At 40.3% G+C, this 21,945-nt stretch overlaps 1 protein-coding gene across 1 annotated transcript in view; it reads left to right on the top strand.

Annotated features, from left to right (window-relative positions):
- The window catches only part of itpr3 (inositol 1,4,5-trisphosphate receptor, type 3), a 196,277-nt gene that overhangs the window by 102,571 nt on the left and 71,761 nt on the right, over positions 1-21,945 (top strand). Inside the window, exons 17-25 of the mRNA XM_028796574.2 lie at positions 988-1,107; positions 6,731-6,907; positions 7,082-7,333; positions 12,018-12,162; positions 12,325-12,466; positions 13,034-13,224; positions 13,548-13,668; positions 15,185-15,239; positions 19,988-20,153. Of these exons, the coding sequence (XP_028652407.1) occupies positions 988-1,107; positions 6,731-6,907; positions 7,082-7,333; positions 12,018-12,162; positions 12,325-12,466; positions 13,034-13,224; positions 13,548-13,668; positions 15,185-15,239; positions 19,988-20,153 (1,369 nt within the window). The remainder of the gene's footprint in view (positions 1-987; positions 1,108-6,730; positions 6,908-7,081; positions 7,334-12,017; positions 12,163-12,324; positions 12,467-13,033; positions 13,225-13,547; positions 13,669-15,184; positions 15,240-19,987; positions 20,154-21,945) is intronic.

The raw sequence follows: 21,945 nt of genomic DNA, 5'->3' as shown, positions 1-21,945 counted from the left end.
CCCTGCCCGGGGTTTGTTTCCTGCCTTGTGCCCTGGGTTGGCTGGGATTGGCTCCAGCAGACCCCCGTGACCCTGTAGTTAGGATATAGCGGGTTGGGTAATGGATGGATGGATGGATTTTCATACAAAGGGTATAGCTCAAAGTGCTTTCAAAGAGGTCAAAGAAAAACAACTTAGAATTATATAAGAAAAAGAATGCATAAATAGTATACAAAAAGATAAATAATGCACACTTGCATAAGACAGATTTAGAATTAAGAGAAATAGAGTCATTAAATATAGAATTATTTCTTTAAGTCTGTAAGTGATGGACTGATGGTAAGCACATTTGGCCAGAGTGGACAGAAAAAAATGTAAAATTCCAGTTATGCAGGAGAAAAAAAGAAAATCCATAGTGATTCCAGGCCAAACACCACCTAGTTATTCTTTATTGATTTTTTAACACTTCCTCTTAGAGGATTTGATGCAGTATGTTACGTGGCAGGTTGTGATATTTGCTTTCATTCAAACATTCAGACAACACAGACGGCTGCACAGAACTTTGACCAGGTGGTGGTGGCAGCACGGAATGCCACCACAGACAAACCGTAAAAGAAAACAGAGAAAAGTAAATATTAATAGATTATAAAGATAAAGATACAGTGTGGAAATGTTTACTCCAGATTACTTCAATAAAATGTTTTCAATGCTGGTATTAAGAACTTATGAGGCTTATGGAGGCAAATTGGTCTGAAAGACATCTTTTGCTTGAAAAGGCCCATTTGTCCCTTCCACCATTCCTTGTGCCCAGTAGATAACACAAAGTAATTTTGTCTTCATTCATATCAAAGTGCAGACACTAAGTACATCTTCAGTTTGCCTCAATCTGCTGAATGTTCTCTTTGTTTAAGTCATTTTCTTATTGGATTTGGAGGATCTTGTGGGGGTCTAAACATCTTTGCTGTTGTTCACTGCTGTTTCTCACATCTCATGTAAACCTCTTTTCAGATTCCTCGACTACTTATCTGACCTCTGCGTATCCAACAATATCGCCATCCCTGTGACTCAGGAGCTTATCTGCAAATGTGTCCTGGACCCCAAAAACCAAGACATCCTCATCAAGACAGAGTAAGAATCTCGGATGCCAATTGTTGCACATATTGGTAATGTGTGGCGATGAGCCCAAATTAAAAGGAGAGAAAATTAAACACAGTCTTGGGTGGCATGGTGGTGCAGAATGTACCAGTGATGATTCCTGGCTGATGAAGTGATTTTGAATTGGGCTGCTGTGTGTGATGTTGTCCTTTGATTGACTGGCATTCCGTTCAGTTGTTGTTCTTGTCATATGGTTGTGGTTGGTACTATAATTTACTCTGAATCCTACAAGAGTTACAGAAAATGAAGGAGTGGAAAGGTGAGCATTCAATCTCAGATTTACTCTAAATGATTTTGACCCATTTTACTAAATTATATTTGAACTTTTATTGTTAAACAACCTGCAGAAGAAAAATGAGAAGATAATAGTATTTACAGTACTGTAAGTATTGAGTATTGTGCAGAGTGCAAGTCAAAGGAGGCTATGCTTAAATTACAGGCCTCACCTGGAGTACTGTGTGCGGTTTTGGTCTCCATATTACAAAATAAGACTTAACAGCACTAGAGAAAGTCCAGAGAAGGGAAAGTAAGCTGATTCCAGAAATATGAAGTATACTAAAGGAATTGAACCTTTTCGGTTTAAACAAAGAGAGTGTGACAGATAGGGGGCACTGTCGCTCCCTTGAACCCTCTGATCAGACGCCACACACCAGATAAAAGTCCAATTCCTATTTTTATTAGGACAATAAAGTGCACAAAGCACCCTCCACTCCACTATACTCATAAACCTACACAATACAATAATCAATAAACAATCCTCCACTCCCAGACGCGTTGCCACCCTTCCTCTCGACTCAGCTCGCCCGTCTGGGATTTCCCAAAGTCCTTTATAGTCCTTGACCCGGAAGTGCTTCTGAACCCTCAGTCCATGTGACTTCCTAGCACTTCCGGGTCAGATCAAAACTCTTCTTTTTCATCCTGGAAGTACGTCATTTCCTCTGTCGCTGTGACTAAGAAGTATTTCCGGGTTATAGGGGCAATAGAAGTCCTTGCTCCTCCCTGCAGCGTCCCCTGGAGGCCCCCATGGTATCCAGCAGGGCTGTGATGTAAAACTCCACTGTCCATGATGCCCTGCTGGAACTCGGGGCACCTCTATGTTGCAAGAAGGGCTCCACTTGGCAGCCTGGGGGTATTGGCCGGGATGAATGGCCGGCCATATCCCATAAGAGATTAAGATGTGACATTAAATTAGATAAACTTTATTGTTCCCAAGGGGAAGTTTAGGTGCATACAGCAGCAGAAACATAAAAGAAAACATACAGATTCACAGGATAAATGATACAATCAATCTATCACCCAATCAGTTAATCAATAAATAAATCATGCATATTGTAAAGAAATAGCAAAATGAACTTAAAAGAGTATGAGCCTTTAGTTTGGGATGTTGGCAGGAAGCATTGAATTGCCTGATAGCAGGGGGCAGAAAAGACTTCTAGGGCAGGGGTCGCCAACTCCGGTCCTGGAGGACCACCAGTGGCTGCAGGTTTTCATTCTAATCTTTTTCCTAATTAGTGAGCTGTTTTTGCTGCTAATTAACTTCTTTTCAATTAACTTTATTTGACTTGCTCTTGAAAACTCAGACCTCTTGTTGATCTGCTCAACATTTTAACAGAGCTCTTAGAAAAGAGAAAATCAACAATTTCGGAAATGTCTGCTATTGCACAATGAGAGCAGCAACAAGCCATGGAATTAAAGAACGGGTTTAATTAACAACAAGACTTGGCGCCTAATGAAGAAACTGGTTGGAGTTTGACGCCCTGACTTAGTTGGTCTTCTGTTCGCTCCCTCACTTCACACTTCATTTCTGTTTGGGTGCCATTTAAGAAAAGAAATAAAGCAATTCAGCGGAATGATGAAGAAATTCAGGGGAACAATTTTTAAAGAAGCATTGCAATTAAAATGAATTCACAAGAAGTTAATTAGCAGCACAAACAGGGCACTCGTAAAAAAAAAGGGTTAGCATGAAAACCTGCAGCCACGGTGGTCCTTCAGGACTGGAGTTGGGGACCCATGTCCTAGAGGTTCTTCTTAGCACACCATGGAGGAATGGGCCTGTGGCTAAAAGTGCTCCAAGAGAGCACCTCCTGGAGGGGGATAGAGGGGATTTTTCATAATAGAATCCAATTTTGCCACTGTTCTCTTTTCCACAGCCGTTTCTAGTGTGGCCAGGGTTAGCCCTGTGATAAAGCGGGCTTCATAGTGTCAGGATGAGGCTTACGATGAAGTCACACATCTCAACTATTCTAGTCTTTTCAGCCTTAGCCGTTACTGCAGTTACATTATCTTGAGGAGAAAATAGTGAGTTGTGGACTGGCTTGGTCCTGCCATAGTGGGTTACCAGTTGTAAGGGTGGGCTGTTGTATGCACGTAAGAAGACAGCTATTGAGTATTCAACCAGAATTGCAATGTATATATAAGTTGATTCCAAAAGTATTCAGACCTCTTTACTTTCTACACAATTTATTGTATTGTACATTCAATTTGAAATAGAAATGCCAAATGTATCTATTAATCTACACTCAATAACCCATAATGACAAAATGAAACATGTTTTTAGCAAGGTCTGAAAATCTATTTCAAATCAAACACAGAAATCTCTCATTCATGTAAGTATTCAGACCCTTAATTCAGCATTTTGTGGAAGCCCCTTTAGCAGCTATTCCAGTTTTGAGTTTTGTTTGGGGTAAGTCCTTACAAGCTTTGCATACCTGGACTTGGGCAGTTTATCCCATTCTTTCTGGAAGATCCTCTCAAGCTCCATTAGATTGGATGGGAGCCCATCTTCAGTAGTCTTTACAGATGTTCTATGTGCTTTAAGACTGTGCTTTAGCTAAGCTGCTAAAGGACATTTCGAGACTTGTCCTAAAGCCACTCCAGCTTTGTTTTGGCTTTGCTTCAGGTTCATTGTCCTTCTAAAAGGTGAACTATCACCCCTGTCTGAGGTTGCATTTACTCTGGAGCAGGTTTTCTTCAAGGACCTCTGTGTGTTTGGCTGCATTCACTCCTTTCTCCAAGTCTGACCAGTCTTCAAGCTCCTGCCACTGTAAAGCATCCCCATAGCATGAAGGTGCCTCCACTATGCTCCACCATAGGGATAGCATTAGGCAGGGGATGCTTGGTCTTCATAAGATATAGTGCTTGGAGTTCTATCAAAAGACTTGCATATTTTCATATCATACCAGATAGTATTTTTCTTGATGCTCCCTGAGTTCTTTAAATGCCACTCTGCCATAAACCCCTGATTGATGTAGTGCTGCTGAGATGGTTGTCCTTTCGACAGGGTTTCCTATCTCAATAGAGGACTTCTGAAGCTCTCTTAGAGTGACCATTGGGTTCTTGGTCACCTGACTAACCAAGGACCTTCTTGCTCAATTATTTAATTTGGCATAATGGCTAAATCTAGGAAGAGTCCTTGTGATTCCAGAACTTCTTCCATTTTAGAATTATAAAGGCCATTGTGCTCCAGGGAACATTCAATACTTTAGAAATGGTTTTATCCCCTTGTCCTGATCTACTCGTCAACACAATTTGATTACTGAGATCTATGTGGTTTGGTATTTGCCTGGCATGCGGTGTGAATTGTGGAACCTTCTACGCACAACACCTTTCTAAATAATGCCCAATCAATTCAGTCTGGCACAGATAGACTCCAATCAAGTTCTTGACACATCTCAAGGAGAATTTAAGCAAACTGGATGCACCTGACAATTTGGAGTGCCAATGCAAAGAGTCTGAACACACATAATAATACATTTTATTTATTTATATAGCGCCTTTCCCATGCTCAAGGCACATATACAGTAAATGACAGATTTCAGTTTTTGATTTTTCATAAATTTGCAAACCTTTCAGAAAACCTGCTTTCACTTTGTCATTATGTGTTATTGAGTGTTGATTGACTGGCAAAAATGGCAACTTGTAAAATACAACCCACAACACAATAAAGTGAGCAGAAAGATTTTTTTCCTTTCCAAGGAAATGATTTGAAGCCTAAAACAGATCATTTTTCTCTTAAGTGTTTTATTAAACCAAGTGAGATGGAGAACTGCTGACTCCTTTGTCATTTGAATCTTATTGCTAATAAGGAGCCATGTAGCTGTTTAAGACTGAAATAAGCAATTAAGGGTGGAGAACCTTAACAAGCAAGACCACTAAAATGAAGCATCAAAATGTCACTTGAACAATAAGTGCTTCATGAGCAATAACTAACTACTTATTAAGAAAAAGGATTGAAACAAAAGCCTGCAGCCACTATGGCCCTCCAGGACCAACAGTACCCACCCCTGTCATAGGCTATATGGGAGATGGCATGCCCACAGCATAGGGTTCACTCAGAAGTATCAATCAGCCTCAAGAAGCCTTTAAATTTGACATGATCTCCTGCTAAGAATTCTCTTGAGAGGCGCAGTGTGACCCAGCCTTCTGCTCCTCTCCTAGGATCTCATTTGTAAAGCCTCCACATGCATATAAAAGTGGCTTGGAATGTGTGTATGCAGCTTCTCACACACACATTGGGATTTATAAAAGAAAACTTGATGGGGAAACGTGTATATTTATGGTAGGTCTGACCCATGCATACCATGAACTACTGTATATGGGAAATGATGACACCCTTGATCAAGTAGGGAAATACAGCCAAATGTGCTAAATGCTGCGCGTATAATAATTATGATAATGTGTTAGTTATGGAGCACAGATACACTTGAGTTGCATCAGGTGGGTGGCTGCTCCACTAGCCAATGAAGTTGATCACATTTTATGAGGTTGATTAGCATGCTCTATGTGTGGTTGCTTTAGGGTGGTGCATTCAAATGCACAAATTTACAAGGTGATTGTGATTTGTAAATGGTAAATCACGTAGAAATGTGCATACTGCAGGTTTTATAAATTTGTCTTTCTTTGCCAAACGCATTCTCCTGTTTTTTTTCACACATGAGGTCTCAGGCTCCTCCTCCTTCAGTGTATAGTTTAATGCTCTTCCATCGTTATCCGTTACTAGACAACACTAATCACTTTGCTGTCACTTGAAAGGAGGGGCAAGTGACAAAAATAATGGAGCTCACCTGGAGTTCCTGCTCTAGCGCTGTGCTTATTTACTGTGCAGAGGCCTTCAGTTGAGTCCTTCTCTAGTTAGCAAAGTGGCATGTTTTGATATTTTTTTTGGATTCGGGTTACTGTTTTTGTCTTGTGCTTTTATGATGTCGATTACTTGCTCTCTGCATTTGACTTACTGCCTGTTTTGAACATCAGAACCATCTTGATGGGAGTTGTCTATTCAGGCCAACATAACTAGTCTTTTATCACAAATCTGAATAGTGACACATTTTTTTAAGTACTGATCATGCCACTTCTTTCCATTTTGGCTTGTTTCATCTCACAATCTTGTTATGTTATGAGTTCCCTGCAAAGCTTGATGGAATGATGCTTCACTATCTGATACTCCCTAAAGCAATATTAGGAGCTTGTGATGGGCCTCTAATGGCAAGGTGGTGCAGTTTACTGTTGACTGTGTAAAGCTTATAGAGAAGAGGGGACCAGACATTTTAATTTTAAAGTTTCCTTATTTGACTCCAAGGTGATTTTTTCCCTCCTACAGACGTCGAGTTCCCAAAGAACCTAATGAATTTTCAATGGAAGAATACAGGGAACATGACGAAGTCTGGCTAGTTTGGGTGGATAAAAATAATGAGACTGAAGAGAAGACCCTCCGTCACCTGGCGCAGGAGGCCAGGCAAGGCAATACACATGATGAGAATGTTCTCACCTACTACAGGTAAGGTTTCTACTTTACCATTCTACACAAGCAACCAAGGGGGGGTGAATTTTAGTGGGGAGTTTCATCAGGCTTCTGTTGGAATATGAAGCTAAGCAAAAATATACAGTATGTATAAATATTCCCTTCTGTATAGCAGCTCAATATTTTTTTACACAACTCTGTTTCCTCTAGGTACCAGCTAAAGCTCTTTGCAAGGATGTGTAAAGATCGTCAGTACCTGGCCATCGACAAGATCTCCCAACAGCTGGATGTGGATTTAATCTTTCTGTGCATGGAAGATGATAATCTGCCCTATGACCTTCGAGCCTCCTTTTGCCACCTCATGCTACACACTCATGTGGACAGAGACCCCCAGGAGCATGTCACTCCTGTCAAGTTTGCTCGTCTGTGGACTGAGATCCCCACTACCATCACCATCAAAGAGTAAGTGTCTGAGAAGAAAGTTCAGAAGCAAGCATCTGATATTGTTGCTGACACTGTAAGCCATGGAAGGGCATTCATACAGTCATTCATTTGTCTAAATCACTTTATCTAATACTGTGTTGTTTGGGGGTTGGAGGCAATTCTAGCTGCATCATACACAAGGCCGGAACCAAACATGAATGTGGAGCCTGTCTATCACTGGACACACTCGCTTGTATGATTTCTAGCTAATTTCAAGTCATCTTTTTACCCTTGTATAAATGGGATTTCAACAGACACTATTATAAACCTGGGGTTTTTGGAGGCCTAACATATATCTGTAGATATATATAATCCAACGTCTGTCTGTATGTCTGTCCGCTTTTCACAAGAGAACTACTTAACGGATTTAGATCATGTTTTTTTCTATAATTTGCTTGAACATTCCGGTTGATTTTGCGACTTCTGTCATTGTGCTAAGTATCATAGTCTGCTTGCAGGAGCGATTTATTCGTGTGAATCCACGAATTCACGGGACCATCCTCAGTCATGTGCCAGCCTCTGTCCGAATCGCTCTATCTCTTGCCACGTTTTGGTGCGAATCCTGCCTCTGCTTAGCTAGCGATACCCGTTTGTTTATTGATTTTTAAGGTTTGTCTTGCTTCACTACTACGTGGGCGGAGCTGCGGGGGAGAGCTAGTTTATATATAAATCAACACACAAATAATTATAACTCTAAAAACATTTTTTGAAACCACTTCCATCAACACTTTACTTCTTTTTAAACTAATTTTTAATATTTATGTACTTTTATTTTCTGAATATAAGATGTGCCTTCTGTGTTTTTTGTCCAAAGTTGCTTCTGCAAAAAGTTGTTTCAGATGATATGACTTGTGCTGTTTTACTCTGTGTGTCTGCTACAGCTGCTTACCTCTTCACCTTCATTTTAGTTCTGTTTGTCAGAGCTCTGCTCCTCTACAATTTCCTGCCCAGAACATTTGTGACCTGATGGCATCAGAAATATCACACTGTGCTGCATTACTGTGTTGTTCATTGTTTGTCTCCATGATACATGCCTGTCAAGTCTCTCTCTGACTCGTCATCTGCCATCAACGACAGTGGTTCTTTCAAGGGCTTTCTATGCCGATAAGAGTGAATAGCACTTCCTTTCTTATCTCTGTTCTCTCTAAACTCATAAATACCTAAATAATGAGCAACATGATAGAATCACACCTGCAAGACACCTGTGTTTTTTGTCCACTTTTGTTTTTGTAAGAAGCTGTTTTAGGTAGGTAGGTAGGTAGGTAGGTAGGTAGGTAGGTAGGTAGGTAGGTAGGTAGGTAGGTAGGTAGGTAGGTACGTACTTTATTAATCCCAAGGGGAAATTCACATACTCCAGCAGCATCTTACTGATACAAAAAACAATATTAAATTAAAGATTGATAGTAATGCAGGTAAAAACAGACAATAACTTTATATAATGTTAACGTATACCCCCCCGGGTGGAACTGAAGAGTCGCATAGTTTGGGGGAGGAACGATCTTCTCAGACTGTCAGTGGAGCAGGACAGTGACAGCAGTCTGTTGCTGAAGCTGCTCTTCTGTCTGGAGATGACGCTGTTTAGTGGATGCAGTGGATTTTCCATAATTGATAGGAGCCTGCTGCACGCCCGTCGCTCTGCCACAGATGCCAAACTGTCTAGCTCCATGCCAACAATAGAGCCTGCCTTCCTCACCAGTTTGTCCAGGCATGAGGCGTCTTTCTTCTTAATGCTGCCTCTCCAGCACACCACCATGTAGAAGAGGGCGCGCGCCACAAACGTCTGACAGAACATCTGCAGCATCTTATTGCAGATGTTGAAGGACACCAGCCTTCTAAGGAAGTATAACCAGCTCTGTCCTTTCTTACACAGAGCATCAGTATTGGCAGTCCAGTCTAATTTATCATCCAGCTGCACTCCCAGGTATTTATAGGTCTGCACCATCTGCACACAGTTACCTCTGATGATCACGGGGTCCATGAGGAGTCTGGGCCTCCTAAAATCCACCACCAGCTCCTTGATTTTGCTGGTGTTCAGGTGTAGGTGGTTTGAGTCGCACCATTTAACAAAGTCCTTGATTAGGTCCCTATACTCCTCCTCCTGCCCACTCCTGATGCAGCCCACGATAGCAGTGTCATCAGCAAACTTTTGCATGTGGCAGGACTCCGAGTTGTGTTGGAAGTCCGATGTATATAGGCTGAACAGGATCAGAGAAAGTACAGTCCCCTGTGGCGCTCCTGTGTTGCTGACCACAATGTCAGACGTGCAGTTCCCAAGACGCACATACTGAGGTCTGTCTTTAAGATAGTCCACGATCCATGCCACCAGGTATGAATCTACTCCCATCTCTGTCAGCTTGGCCCTAAGGAGCAGAGGTTGGATTGTGTTGAAGGTGCTAGAGAAGTCTAGAAACATAATTCTTACAGCACCACTGCCTCTGTCCAAGTGAGAGGGGGATCGGTGTAACATATAGATGATGGCATCCTCCGCTCCCACCTTCTCCTGATATGCAAACTGCAGAGGGTCGAGGGCGTGTTGAACCTGTGGCCTCAGGTGGTGAAGCAGCAGCCTCTCCATGGTCTTCATCACATGTGATGTCAGAGCAACAGGCCGGAAGTCATTCAGCTCACTGGGACGTGATACCTTTGGGACTGGGGTAATGCAAGAAGTTTTCCAAAGCCTCGGTGACGTGACTTATGCTTTCTCACTCTGTGCAGCTACTGCAGCTGCTTCCCCTCTTCACCTTCATTCTCCTAGTCTTTGTCTGAGCTCTGCCCCTCAAAAACTTTCTGCCCACAACATTCATATTCTGATGGCATCATAAGTATTACTTTTCATTGCATCTCTCTCTAACTCATCCTCTGCTATCAACGACAGGGACTCTTTCAATGACTTGCTAAACTGTTAAGCATCGACTGCATATTTTTCTATATTCCTTATCTTTTACCCCTCTAAACTTGTAAATGACTAAATAAAAAATAACAAGATATAAACACAGCTGTAATTAACATTATAATACAGCCAGGAAAGCAGACAAATGCAGACAGACAGGTTTTGGGCACCAGCCGGGTCACTCCTTCTAATTATAACAACAGTTCAGCCATGCAGCAACAAAAGAAAGAAAATATAGCTACTATCAACCTTGCTATAAATAATGTTGGTAACAGAGTTGGAGCTTTGTCCTCCTCGTATATGCCACATTTATGGGGCATCCACTTTTTATATCATTGGTTCCAGAAGAGGTGGAGTCTTTTCAGAGTCTTGTATGAGGAGCAAGGTGTCATCCTTCAGTGACTTTTCAATGTCACGGGGGAAAGAGAAGATACTTTTATTATTAATGCTCCCTCTTGTCCAAGGGTGGAACTCCTTACCTCACCAGAGCCAGGAAGGTGGTCCACATGCACACATGTATGACAACATATATAGATACAAAGAAATCCTACAGTGCTGTTTACAAACACAGCATTTAAACATTTGCTTGTAAAAATACTAGCACTTTACCGCATTTAGGGTTGCTTGTGACCCCTATACATTTTAGGTGAATAAATGATCATGATAAAATAATTTTAAACTACTTTGGCATATTTTTGTAAGTAAATTGTTATAGATGAAATGAATGAGGCACACCTATGGAACTGTGTCCATACTGTATGATATAACCCTGTGAGAGCTATAAACATGATGTCACAGCTCACGAGCAATATACATGTGGGTAACCTGACATTCACAGCTTTATGATGTTAGAGGTCACTTGAATGTCTGGAAAAAACTCCTGCAGGCACATGGGACCCCAAAAGCAAATTGTGTAGGCACATATACTTTGGCAAGACAGGATGCTTTTCTTCTTTTGCAACACAGATTGTTGTCAAGGATATTGAAGAAAGCATGTTGTATTAAATAACTAAACTCTGAATGAATAAAGGCATAGCACACTGTACCAGATAAAGAGAGAACCAGACAAAAGTGTTCTTTTTCTCTGCACTTCACTGTACAGGTCGTACACAGGTCTTGTACTACAGGTAGGGTGGCCCACCGTCCTGCTCATCTACAAAGTTCACAGATGATGACTTCCATCTCTCTCTAATTCTGGCCTTTTTATCCTCTAATCTTTGTTTGTGCTGAATATTAAAAAGTTAGAGAAAGTTATATAGACTAATTTTGATAGTTTACATTGTAGACATAATTTTAAATGGATAAATTTGCAATTTTTGCTCATTTAAAATTGTAAAATTGCATTGGACTTCTCCATGCATTAATGGAGTATTAAAATGTATGTGAAATAATTTCAGATTTTTTTGTAATTAAATGTGAGCTTAAAACACATTTTATTTTTGTTGGAAAAGAATGGTTTAGCCCATCTACTTTGCAGAAAAAGAAACATAATTATAAAGTTCTATTTTGTAAAATTTTCCTCCTGTAAAATATATATATATATATATAATATGTTTTTTACATGTTGTATACGTCTGTGTACATATTACACAGACTTTTTATTCTTCTGGACACATGTCCAAGAACATTAACTGACACTTTAATTTAGTATCAATTTGAGCAGTTCGTAAACGACACCATTAAAGTGCAGAGTGTTATTATTAATGATTTGAACAACTAGAGCAAAAAAGGAAATGAGACTCTGACTTGACTGGGTGTGCTCTTGCTTTGTAGCTATGATTCCAACTTGAATGATTCCCGTGACAACAAGAAGAACAAGTTTGCCAACACCATGGCCTTTGTTGAAGACTATCTTGTGAACATGGTTGGCGATGATATGCCCTTTGCAGATGACGAGAAGAACAAACTCACTTATGAGGTCAGAGCTTGGATGGCATGGATACTTTAAGACATGGCTTCCTGCATGTAATAGAAGGATATGTGTGTGTGTGTGTGTGTGTGTGTGTGTTTGTGTGTGTGGCAGGCAACTGGCACAGTAGACTGCATGTATACTCACACTAAAATCTTTTCTTTGCTGCAGATTGTTAGTCTGGCCCGCCATCTTGTATATTTTGGGTTCTATAGTTTTTCTGAGCTGCTGAGGCTCACTAGGAACCTTCTTGGGATCATTGATTGTATCCCAAGGGCTTCGATGGAGACTCTGAATCACAGTGATGTCTCTGGTGAGTTTATATTTAAAGAAAAAAACTAAATTAGTGGATTTGCAGAAGTTCATTACCAGCAGGGACTTGATAATGGCAGGTTAGAGACACTCCCCTTCTAATGTAATGGAGTTTGAGAGGATATGCCAGCAAGAATGGAATAAACAGCATAAATCCAAGTGTGCAGTGACTGTAGAGACTTACCCAATAAGACCTGAAGCTGGACTTGCTGCTGTAAGAGCTTGTATAAAGTGTTGAATGAAGGGTCTGAGTACTCATATGAATGACAGATTTCAGTTTTTGATTTTTTAATAAATTTGCAGACCTTTCTTAAAACATGTTTTCACTTTTTTCCATTATGGGTTATTGAGTGTAGGCTGATGGGCAAAATTGGCATATATGTCCATCTTAAAATAACATCTGCACCATAATAAAGTGTGCAGAAAGTGAAGGGGTCTGGCTACTTTTTGAATCCACTGTATGCCACCCTGCAGCCAAGATGGTTATGTTCGACAGATCACAGACCGTGAGCTATAAAGACCTTTAAGACCGCTTAATTTAATTCTGTTACTGTTGTGATTTCTATAGGACCCAACCTTAGAAGATCCATCCATGGAATGGGACAGATCATGTCCACGATGGTCTTAAATAGGGTGTCATCTAACTCATCGGCTCGCCCCAGCATGAGCTCAGACTCACACGTCAAATCCAAGGATAGCATTGAGAAGCAGGATATTACCGTCATGGACACTAAACTGAAGATACTTGAAATTTTGGAGGTCAGATTTGTGATTATATTACTGCTTGGTGACTGGGATGTACTAGTATAACAGGACATATTCATGGTTTCAATGGAAGGGAAGTATTGCTGGGAATGATAAAAATTAAAGTACACCAGTGAAAATAAATGGCATGGGAAGGGTCAGTGTGGAGTGACCTTAGACCAAAAAAATGTGTGCTTACTCCTTCACAACCTGTAGGCCCAAATAGAAGTCTGATGGATGCATAATAACATCCATTTTAATTGTTTAAAAATTTTTTGAATTTAATTCTGTGAAGTGGACTATGCAAGATGATATGTTTCTTCTCTTCAAACCCCTAGTTCATCCTGAATGTTCGGCTAGACTACCGTATCTCGTTCCTCCTGTCAGTTTTCAAAAAGGAGTTTGTGGAGGTGTATCCCATGGAAAGTGCTGATGCCACATCTGCTATAGAAACTGCAGGTAAAAATACTTTTGCTTTCCTTATGTGTAACATTATCCTCATTGGCTTCCAATTTAGCATGCAATTACCAAAGTGCTGTATTTATGTTTAACATAATGAGGTATAAATGAGATCACACATTCAAGATCAGTTACAACCTGCACAATAAGGTAATCGGCCCACACCCACGCCTTACACATGTATCAAATATTGTACATGCTGTTGGTTAACCATAAAACTGAACAATAACATAATATTCTCAGGCCTGCTTAATCCAGGTCAGGGTTGCAGGGGGCTGAAGCAACAAAGGTATAAAAACAACCTTAGAAGGGTGGCAGTCCATCAAGTCCATCATACAGCCCACCCATGAATATACCCACACTCGCATTGCTGGGTCCGCTGAGGGCCACAAGAGGGAGTCGAGGGATTTGAGAGTCCCTGTTTCATGGGGCTCCAACCTGACCCAGAAGTGCTTTGCTGCTGCAGCAACATATCACTGAAAGCACTCCCGGGGGATTAGATAAAAGGAGCTGCCTGCCTCACATTGATGAGTCAGAGTCGGGTGAAGGAGGATGATGATTGTGAAGAGGAATGCAGGAGGCAGTGAGTGACTGAGAGAGAGAGGACTGAGTGATTTCTTGTGCTTTTGTGCTTTATTATACTTGTGGCTGTGATTGTGGTGAGAATCACTTTTAGGGAAGAGAAGAGTTTGCCACAAATAGACTCTTCATGCCTTGAACTTGTGTCTTGAGCCTGCTTGCGTTGGGTGTTTGAGGAGGTGGAGCGCCCCCTACTGTCCACAGTATACTATGAAAGAAAATATGTTGCAAGAGCAGTGGTGAATCTGGAGGAATAAAACTGCCCACATTTTGCCATTTTTTACTTGTTATAAACAATAGCGTTTCAGCATGTGCCTGCAGGAGCAACAGCTTTTCACAGCATAGCCTGCAGTGTAAGATCAATACAGAAGTATAAATCAGCCTTGTGACCTGAAGGATGCTGAAGCCTATTCTGGTAGTACTAAGCACCAGTCTTGTGTACTGCTCTTATATTTCACTTCATTTAAACTTTTATTTTTTTGCAGTTCACTTGGTCTTTATTTTACGTTTTATCTTCTACATCAGACACCTGCACAAGGCACTTCAGAGCTCAAGATAAGAAGACAACAGTAGGTTACAGGACCGCAAGCAATCTATCCATTTATTTTATCAAACTCCTTTTTTCATTACAAGATGTCTGAATAGGGTTCATTCCTGTGTGGGCTGTCAGACCACTGTAGAGTGCACTTATTCACAAAAATGCCAGTTTTGAGTTACCATCCAAAATAACTTTCCACGTGTAGGAGAGAGCTAAAATACCCAGGGAAGATTCCACATACATCTGTTATTACTTTTTGTGGCTGTCCATGCATTTGCCTTCATGAGCCTATGATTTGTTTAAAGTGTCTCCTGAATAAATGGATGTCATGTAAAGGTGGAAATGCTCCCCAAGTAATTAGAGTAACTGTTAATCGTGTTTTCTTCTCTTACTGCACAGCTACTCTCAACTGGCAGAGGATTGGAGAGCAGGCCGAGTTGATGTTCGGAGAGAGGTATGCTCTTTTGAATATATGTCTGGCTTCATATCATGCTGATCATGTTGATGTATCAGTGGGTCAAGTTTACTGGAGTATGGAACAGAATGTAGTGCATTCAGAACCTAAAAATGTTCAAAATTAAATTAGATTAGATTAGATTAGATTAGATAAACTTTATTAGCCCAATGGGGAAATTCACATGCATACAGCAGCAGAAACATAAAAAGAAGGATACAGACTTACAGGACAAATTATGCAGCCAATCAGTCAATCGATATGTACATAAAAATAAACAAACAAATAAATAAATAAATATTGTTCAGATATTTCAAAATGGTATTTCAAAATAAACTTAACGAGTGCTCTGGTAGGAAGCACTAAAATGCCTGACAGTTTTGGGGCATAAAAGAAAAAACTTCTTAGCACACCGTGGTGGAATGAGCCAGTGGCTATAAGTGCTCAAAGAGAGCGCCCCCTGGAGGATTGGAGGGGACTTTTCATCCACCATTTGAGTGGATTACTATAAATTATCGGCAACCCACAAGTAAAATAACTGTCAAACCTCTAAGAGGCAGTTCCAAGGCAAAGACTTCCTTTCTGGACCTTCAATATGTTATTTCGTCTAATAATTTTAACTTTAAAGTTTTACTGGGGGGACATGTTTTTATGCAGCATTATTAAAATTGAGATTCCTGTTCTTTTATCTGTTTACATCGACCAGTATCAACGTATTGTGAGGTGTCACCCTCAGTCTTGGTAGTTAAATTCAGTAGGATCACATTATCTTGTACCCTTCCTCTACCACTGGAGTTTTCCTTTTTAATTGTATTGTTCCATGTGTTATGGTTTCATATGGTTCTCATCCTGGCATTGTTCTTTTTGTCTTCTGTTTGTTTTCTTTTTGCTATGTTTCTTCTATTTGTTATGCTGTGATTCTGGCAACACAAAAATTGCGAAGGGCCAGGCCATTCAAAATATCCCAAGAAAAAGGTTTAAACCAAGGAAAGAATGATCCTAAAAAAACGGGAGGCTTCAGACCTGAGTAGGTCTCTTAAAGGAGATTATGCTTTTAAGTTAAAAAATAGCAAATAGTCGAAAACTTTTGAAATTGACTCATCGGGGGAGAACTGTGCAACTGTGGTTGGAGCAGAGATGGGTCCCACAAGGAATCTTTATCCATCCATCCATCCATTTTCCAACCCGCTGAATCTGAACACAGGGTCACGGGGGTCTGCTGGAGCCAATCCCAGCCAACACAGGGCACAAGGCAGGAACCAATCCCAGGCAGGGTGCCAACCCACTGCAGGACACACACAAACACACCCACACACCAAGCACACACTAGGGCCAATTTAGAATCGCCAATCCACCTAACCTGCATGTCTTTGGACTGTGGGAGGAAACCGGAGCGCCCGGAGGAAACCCAAGCAGACACGGGGAGAACATGCAAACTCCACGCAGGGAGGACCCGGGAAGCGAACCCGGGTCTCCTAACTGCGAGGCAGCAGTGCTACCCACTGCACCACCGTGCCGCCAGGAATCTTTATAAATTAATAATTTATTAACAGAGGAGCAAGTGCAGAAAATCAGGTTTAAAGGGCAAAGGACAGAATTAGGCAAATGTTGTTAGAAAACATAATATGGAAGATATTACTAAGTCCAGAGCAAAACGTCAAAATGCTAGGAAAACCACAGAATGTAAACTGCATAATATTTACTAGAAAAACCACACGAACCTTTACATGAACGAACTGCAAGGACTTGCTGTTTCAGCCTGAATATAAAGGGGGTGGGCGGTCCTCTAATGATGAGGTCAGCATGGCCCCGCCTCCTGGGGATTCTCCCACAAAATACAAGCAACATGACAGAACCAAATATACCCATAAAAACTACATAATAACTAAATACAATACAATTAGCACAAAATACATAATTAGACAAATAATAACTGAATAGAACAATATTATGAAAATGATGGACAATAACAAAAAATAATGAAACAGGAACAAAGACAAACAAGGCAATTTAAACATAAGCCAAAGGAGGAACACTGACTTAGCCATAACAGGTTGTTTTATTATTGTTAAGTATTTCTTGTCATGATTGGCTATTTGTCATTGTTTTTCTATAATTTTTTTCATGGGATTTATTTTGCTATATATGTTTATATGGCCATTGTAGCCATTTGTAATGTTACTTTTTAAATTTGAAATTGTATTAGTAAATTCATTTATTATTATTGTTTCACAACAGTTTGTTTAACATTGGAGTTGTGTTTTTGCGTGGGTTTATTTCTAGTTACTGGTTGGTGGTGACTTTGTCAGAGGTCACGAACAAAGTGATATCAGGGGTCACAAGGTGTAACGTTCACTTCCTGGGGTCACTTAATTGTCCAAGTGTGTGGAGATCTCCCAAAAACAAAAATATGAAAAGATTGTTAATGTACTGTATGTCTGGTTTTCTCATCTCTTTTTCGCTTCAGGTTTTTGACTACGAGTTACGATTATGTTTTGGGTTTTGTCATCTAGATCTCCTGCTTTTTCAGTTAAACTTTAGCTTTGTTTTGACTCTCATTCTCTCATCTTCTGGTCCATCCTCCAACTCTCGTGGTATAACATCCTGTTTTAGTTTCTTTAATTGAATTATGTCCCCTCAGTTGCTTGCTAGTTGCCCTGTTGTGCCTGATGGTGTTGGGGTGAAACGCCTAATTAGACCACAGGCCCAGGTGCATCAGTTGGCATCACTTCTGTATCCTGAGGCAACTTGAGGTTTTTACAACTCTGTATGATCCAGTGGCATCAATCTTACATTATAATCTTCTGCCCCTCATCTTTCAGTTAGTTTTGTGGTCTCTGGGGATTTTAGTTTTGCAATGTCAAGCTTTTTCAAGTTTTGACTTTTGTATATATTATGTTTCAGCCAGGGTTCCTCCCCTATCTGGGATTCAAATTCTTGTCTTAAGTCTTTTTTGTCCATTTTAATTTTATTACTTTTGTTATTTGCGTTAATCTATGTTTCTTATTGCTTTTGTGTATAATGTTATTTTTCTGTATCCATGCCAGTGTTACTGTGTTCCATGTATTGTGTGTGAGGTTCCTCCAGAGGTGGGACCACCTGTCTCTTAACCCTATAAAGGCTGAGCAAACAAGCAGTTTCTTGCAGTTTACTGAATATACTTGGTGATGGTGATGATTTTCTCTTATTCTTTTTTAGAATTTTTTGGATTTTTTTACCTTTATACTCAGGTTTTTAAATTTTTATTTTGGATTTGTGTTTTTGTAACTTTAACGCATCCCCTTTTGGTCCTAAAATAAATAAATATTTTTATTTATAAAGACTATTTGCCCCTTTTTGCTACAATTCAGATGTTGATGGGTCCTTCCACTTGTAGGGCTGTTTGCTGTATTTTTTGGGATTAGATACTCCTTAAAGGGTGAATAAAGCAAGGAGAGAAAACTGCTATCCAGAAGCCAGGTTCTTGTAGATGAATCTGCTACTGCCTTGCCAATGTCATTAAACATTTATGTTTCAGTTCCTTATTCTGTAATATCACATCATGTCATTATACATTAAATAAATCTGAATGAGAACAGGCCATTCAGCCTAACAAAGCTTGCCAGTCCTATCCAATTCTTCTAACAAAAACATCAAGTTGAGTTTTGAAAGTCCCTAAAGTCTACATGGTAGCTTATTCCATGTGTCTGTGGTTCTTTGTGTGAAGAAAAAGTTCCTAATGTTTATGTGAAATTTGCTCTTAACAAGTTTCCAGCTGTGTCCACGTGTTCTTGATGAACTCATTTTAAAGTCACCGTCTCGATCCACTGTAATAATTCCCTTCATAATTTTAAACACGTCACTCAGGTCTCCTCTTAATCTTCTTTTGCTTAAACTGTAAAGGCTCAGCTCTTTCAGTCTTTCCTCATAACTCATCTTTCCTGTAGCCCTGTGATCAGCCTACTCGCTCTTCTCTGGACCTTTTCTAGTGCTGCTATGTCCTTTTTGTTATCCTGGAGACCCAAACTGCACCCAGGACTTCAGATGAGGCCTCACCAGTGTGTTCGAGCAGAACCTCCTTGGCCTTGTACTCCACACATCAAGGCGCTATATAACCTGACATTCTGTTAGCCTTCTTAATGGTTTCTGAACCTCCTGGCCTCTTGTGTTCTGTCCTCCTGACCATTGGACCTTACTTTATTCTTTATTACTTAGTATTGCCAAATCTTATTTTTATATTTTTCTTTCTTCCTCTTGTAAAGCACTTTGAGCTACATCATTTGTATGAAAACGTGCTATAGAAATAAATATTGTTGTTGTTGAACACTGATAGTTGATAGTGTTGAGTCCACAGCGACTCCTAAATCCTTCTCATAAGGTGTACTTTCGATTTTCAGAACTCCCATTGTGTATGTAAACCTAACATTTTTACTTCCTACATGTAATACTTTACATTTACTTATATAAATCTGCCCAAACAGAAGTTAAACAAGATCTCTTTCCTGACAGCTGTCTCTTCATAGCAACACCACAGACATGAATGTGGGAGATGGAGAGCATTTAAACTGAAAGAGGACTAACTGTGTGCTCAGCAGCCAATCACATTCTGTAATGGAACACTAAGAAATGTACTGACCCCCCATTTTTAAGTATCTGTTCCCATTCAGGATTTGCAAACCTAATGCCATGTCTCATACTGTATATGGGTGCATTTATTTATTGATTCATTGTTGATTCAGTTATAAGGTTTCACTTTCTTTTCTCTTCAGGAGGGGGAACAGCATCCTGGAGGTGGATGATGAAGGAGGCCGTCTGTTTCTGAGAGTCCTAATTCATCTGACAATGCACAGCCACCCTCCGCTTGTGTCCACAGCCTTGCATTTGCTTTTTAAGCATTTCAGCCAAAGGCAGGAAGTGCTACACACCTTTAAGCAGGTGGGTGAAGGGGATTTCTACATGACATCTTGCTTCCCTCTATGAATTAGGCTGGGCTTAATTTCACAGTGGACCATTATAATTTTACGTTTATATTTATTTGCTTAGCAGTTGCTTTTATCCAAAGTGATTTACAAAAGAAGTCAACATAATTGAGCAAACATCCATCTGAAGGACTGATTGGGAGCAAAGGCTATAGGACAAGGGTACAAAATGAATCATCTCAAGTGAGGTTCTCAGAACAAATTACAGTAAAACTTCCATATCCGCGCGTGACATATTACAAGACCTGCCGCAGATGCCTGAAACCGCAGATAGTAGTGAACCCTATGTATCAGTCGTTTTTGTTTACATACATTAATAGGATAAAATCTGATTAATAAATTATGCGCAATAAAATATTCACAGCATTAAATAATAAAATACATTGTACATTATTTTACTTGTGTTCTCTCTCTCTCTCAAATGAATAGGATTTTGATGTTTTAGCCTTACCCTCAAGGGACAATGGAGTAAAGAGAAATACCCTGTACACACACACAGTTTAGACATTTTTACATTACATTATTAAACAAATATCTTGGCTTATTGTGGGTACTTACCGGATTTTCCAGTCTTGTAACGAATGCAAACAGCGAGAATGCTAGAGGCTAAAGGCTGGTTCATACTGTATTTGAGACGTCAGCTTAGTGAAAATGACGTCTGATACATTGGTGTGCCCGCAAGCAGTGATGGTGCATGCTGGGTTTTCACATGGAAGATGACGATTGTTTGTTTCTGGAATTATCCAATTCATATTTTCATGCCACACCAAATCACGGATAACTGAAGCCGTGGAAACCAAATCTTCTAATGTGGGAATTCTACTGTAGTGTACAAGCAAATCAGAATTCCTAGGTTACAAAACTTAACAGTTGATATCAGTTAGACAGAAATTCACTAAAGAAGAGAGTCTTCAAACGCCTCCAGACACATTGAGTAAGGTAGAATTTCAAATGGAGCTGGGCAGCTTGTTACACCAGCTAGGAGCTACACATGAAATGAGCCAGGATTGAGATTTGATACCACGCAGAGGTGACATCACTAGATGGTGTTCATCAACAGACTTGGGGGGTGAGAAAGAACAGAAAACCTCACAAGGTGTCTCCATATATATATAGGTGCTACCCCATTGACTAAAAAACATCAATGATCTGAACTTAATACACGCTGCTACTGAGAGTCAAAAGTGGAGTGATGTGTCCGCCTTGGCCGGTTGAACACTGGATGTGCTGCTACATTTTGAATCACCTTCAGTGGTTTGGTAACACACGTGGGTGCTTCTGCCAGAATAGATTTTCAGTTTTCCACACGTGACAAGACCAAAGTCTGGACCAGGTGTTGTGCTGCATAACTCTGTCAGATATGGCCTGATCTTGTGAATGTATAAGTCAACCTGCAAGAGTGAGAGAGCTCTGCAACATGGTCAGTAAAGAAACAACTGGTCATTGATCACCACCCTAAGGATGTGTATGGAATTGGCAGGTGTTAGCGATAATGAGCTGAGCTGAACAGAGATGGTGTGCTGAATATAACAAGAAGGTGCATCTTTGCCACGTTGAGCTGAAGATGATGTTCCTTCATCCAGGTTGCAGTATCAGTGAGACATGCAGAGATTCTAGATGATATCCATGTGGTCCTCTGGAGGGAACAATGGGTACAGCTGAGTATCATCAGCATAGCCCTGATAAGTGAAACTATGGGACTGGATGATAGGGCCTAAAGGGGGTGTGTATAGAAAGAAGAGGAGAGG

The sequence above is a fragment of the Erpetoichthys calabaricus genome, chromosome 3 (assembly GCF_900747795.2).
Source record: "Erpetoichthys calabaricus chromosome 3, fErpCal1.3, whole genome shotgun sequence".
NCBI lineage: Eukaryota > Metazoa > Chordata > Cladistia > Polypteriformes > Polypteridae > Erpetoichthys > Erpetoichthys calabaricus.
Note: the sequence above shows the minus strand (reverse complement) of the source record. Positions and strands in the feature narration are given on the sequence as shown.